This window comes from Anarrhichthys ocellatus, unplaced genomic scaffold, assembly GCF_004355925.1.
Source record: "Anarrhichthys ocellatus isolate YVR2014 unplaced genomic scaffold, GSC_Weel_1.0 scaffold34, whole genome shotgun sequence".
Taxonomy (NCBI): domain Eukaryota; kingdom Metazoa; phylum Chordata; class Actinopteri; order Perciformes; family Anarhichadidae; genus Anarrhichthys; species Anarrhichthys ocellatus.
This window is the reverse complement of record NW_022280064.1, coordinates 5,115,295-5,118,896: the sequence shown is the minus strand read 5'-3', so window position 1 is coordinate 5,118,896 and position 3,602 is coordinate 5,115,295. Positions and strand designations below refer to the sequence as shown.

Here is a 3,602-nt window from a genome sequence, read left to right as displayed (position 1 = left end):
GTCGGGACGCTAGTGTCTGTCTGTCGGGACGCTAGTGTCTGTCTGTCGGGACGCTAGTGCCTGTCTGTCGGGACGCTAGTGCCTGTCTGTCGGGACGCTAGTGCCTGTCTGTCGGGACGCTAGTGCCTGTCTGTCGGGAGTTAAGGGTCAGGTTTGTTTGGGAAATGTTCTCTGAGCAAAGTTGGAAGCGACATGTTTTATTTTATGTTTTTTTCTTATAGTGCAATAATCATGAGATTCGTCCCGGCAAACACATCGGTGTTTGTATATCTGTCGCCAACAACCGGCTATTCGTTGGCTCCATTCCCAAGAGTAAAACAAAGGAGCAGATTGTTGAAGAGTTTGCTAAAGTCACAGGTAAAACATATCTCAATGTCGTCTTTTTTAAATGTATAGATGCATGACATTGTGTTTTAGTTCAGAAACCAATCTGTAAATGAAGGAATGTCTTTTTATTACCGTCAGAGGGCCTCAGTGACGTCATACTGTACCATCAACCCGACGACAAGAAGAAGAACCGGGGCTTCTGCTTCCTGGAGTACGAAGACCACAAAACGGCCGCTCAGGCTCGCCGCCGGCTCATGAGCGGCAAGGTGAAGGTGTGGGGCAACGTGGTGACGGTGGAGTGGGCCGACCCCATCGAGGACCCGGACCCGGAAGTCATGTCCAAGGTGAGAACTTATCATGTGTAGGACTCGTTGGAGGAGAGGCTGACGTGAGGGGTTTTTCACCTCCTCCTCCTCTGTCCGTTTTCTGCAGGTGAAGGTTTTATTTGTGAGGAATCTGGCCAATGGCGTCACAGAGGAGCTGCTGGAGACGTCCTTCAGTGAGTTTGGAAAGCTGGAGCGAGTCAAGAAGCTCAAAGACTACGCCTTCATTCACTTTGAGGAGAGGGACGGTGCAGTGAAGGTAGGGGGAGTTGATCTGCTTCAATCTTACATAACTGGTTGTTTGAACCAAAAAAAAGACGTTTGCAGAAACGTTAACAAACGTTGACTGGCTGCTTCTTTCCTCTCAGGCGTTGGAGGAAATGAACGGGAAGGAGCTGGAAGGAGAACCCATCGAGATCGTTTTTGCCAAACCGCCCGATCAGAAACGGAAGGAGCGCAAAGCTCAGAGACAAGCGGCCAAAACAGTAATGTAAGAAGGACGAACACAGAGTTCCTTTATATTCATAAGCTTCCAACGTCTATGGCGTCGACACAAAACAAAATATTAAAAAGTCCGTAAACCAAACTTTCAAAGGAATTAATATGATTTAAGAAGTCCTTTTTTTATTTCTTTCGTTAATTAATTTAACTCGTCGGTTCCGTCTTAGGCTGCACAATTAATCAAAAGTTTTATTGAAAGGCAATTTGTTAAATAAATGCCATTTTAAATTGAATACTGTGCTTCAGAGACGTCGTGTCCTACTCATCATCTCTAGACTTAAGAAAACATCTGTTTGTTGATTCCTGCTTATGATGTAACTATTATCAATCCGTCAGTCAAAATGTATTTATATATCTATATGTAGCCAAAATAAATGTGACAAGTTACACCGACCTGTTGATACAGGTGGGTGGCTCCTTTTGTGTGCAGCATCTTTTGAAAATTAAATTAAAAGTCTATAAACGCCAACAAATATTGATTGAAGCAGCATATTTTATCAATTGATTTTATCAAGACATTTGGACTTGAAACCGCTCTGTCGTTATTGTAAATGTTTGGATCGAGTCAAACAATCCCACGTAACCTCCACCGAATCTCACGCTACGATTAGTAGACTTTTATACATTTGTCAAATAGACAAATGTATAAAAGCTGAGCTGCATTCAAAGGTCTTAATGTCAACGTTATGATTTGAAACTATAAACTGTTAATTAATTGTATTCCTTCCTTCTTTCACCCTCATCAGGTACGATGACTATTACTACTACTCTCCTCCCTCACACATGCCGCATCCGGTCAGAGGCCGTGGCAGAGGCGGCAACCGTGGAGGCTATGCCGCCTACCCCCCCGACTACTACGGGTACGAGGACTACTACGACTACTACGGCTACGACTACCACAACTACCGCGGCGGCTACGACGACCCTTACTACGGCTACGACGACTTCCAGGCCCCTAGCAGAGGACGGGGCGGTAACCGGGGTTCCCGGGGCGGATCCTCTCCGGCCAGAGGACGCGGCGGCTCCGGAGGCGGTGGCGGTGCACCCAGAGGGAGGGCCAACTTCTCCCAGCGGGGCGGGCCCGGACCAGGCCGCGGCGGGCGGGGAGCAAGAGGAGGCAGCCTGCAGCCAAGAGGGCGAGGAGGGGTACGTGGTGCTCGGGGTGGCCGCGGTGGAAATGTAGGAGGAAAGCGCAAAGCTGACGGGTACAACCAGCCAGATTCCAAGCGTCGCCAGACCAATAATCAGAACTGGGGCTCTCAACCCATTGCTCAGCAACCGCTTCAAGGTGGTGATCATTCTGGTAACTATTCCGGTTACAAATCCGACAACCAGGAATTTTATCAGGATTCTTTTGGGCAACAGTGGAAGTAAACCAAGTAGGGCTTTGATAACAAAAAATACGTGGTTTGTTGGTTTTTTTTGTCTTTTTTTTAATTTAGAGACTTGATCTGATTGGCCCTCAATCTCATACGGTTGCCGGCAATTTTTATTTTTTCTCCTCAAAATTGGTGGCATCTGGCAAGATATCTTTTTGTACATATTTTAATAATCCGCTTGGACTCGAACCGTAGTCACTCCAACTTGTTTCTGGCGAACTGGTTTTCTTTCTACCCCCCTTTTTTTATTTTTTAAAAAACAAACATATGTTCGTTTTTAAAAGATTTATCATCACGTTTGAGAAAAATTTTAGATGCAAATATGTGCTCGAGCTGTCTATTTGGCTATAGCTTTATGTATGTTTTTAGAGATTCTGGTTTCCATGTTTTAAGTAGCTAACAGCAACAAAGCATATGTCTCCTAAACTTGTATTTAAAAACAAATGAAATTACAATTTGTATTGTCACAAAGTAAATGCAAATTGTAATTTCATTTGTTTTTAAATACAAGTTTAGGAGACATATGCTTTGTTGCTGTTAGCTACTTAAAACATGGAAACCAGAATCTCTAAAAACATACATAAAGCTATAGCCAAATAGACAGCTCGAGCACATATTTGCATCTAAAATTTTTCTCAAACGTGATGATAAATCTTTTAAAAACGAAAAAATGTTTGTTTTTTAAAAAAAAAAAAAAGGGCGATCGTAGTCCTTATCTTTTGGCTTTACATTTTGGCTTGTATTCTTTGCTGTTTGTCTGCTTTAATAAACATACACGCACATGTGTACAAAAAAAACTTCAAATTGTGTTGCAAATTCATGTTTCGGCAAATTCTCTCTTCAAATTGCCTTAAAAAAATTGAAAAAGGCTTTTCCTTGTGGAAGAAAATGGACTAAAGGTTTGCCAGTGTTAGCCACATGCTACATACAGTGTCACCTTGCATGCCATTAAAAATCCAAAAAGAAAAATCACTTTTTTATTTATTTATTTTTTTTATTAGTCGGCATCTCTCAAGTGCTCTGTATGTGTGGTGACATCCTTTTTTATGAGTTCCTCTCATGTCCAAAAAAC

General features: G+C 42.9%; 1 protein-coding gene across 5 annotated transcripts in view; it reads left to right on the top strand.

Annotated features, from left to right (window-relative positions):
* The window catches only part of LOC116393655 (heterogeneous nuclear ribonucleoprotein Q-like), a 13,839-nt gene that overhangs the window by 4,646 nt on the left and 5,591 nt on the right, over positions 1–3,602 (top strand). For 2 of the 5 annotated variants that reach the window (XM_031866185.1, XM_031866184.1), the window contains exons 6-10: positions 222–357; positions 466–671; positions 760–909; positions 1,019–1,140; positions 1,898–2,297. In XM_031866185.1, the coding sequence (XP_031722045.1) occupies positions 222–357; positions 466–671; positions 760–909; positions 1,019–1,140; positions 1,898–2,297 (1,014 nt within the window). Of the gene's footprint in view, positions 1–221; positions 358–465; positions 672–759; positions 910–1,018; positions 1,141–1,897; positions 3,004–3,602 lie in introns of those variants that run through there. The other 3 variants (XM_031866183.1, XM_031866182.1, XM_031866181.1) reach the window with 2 other exon arrangements.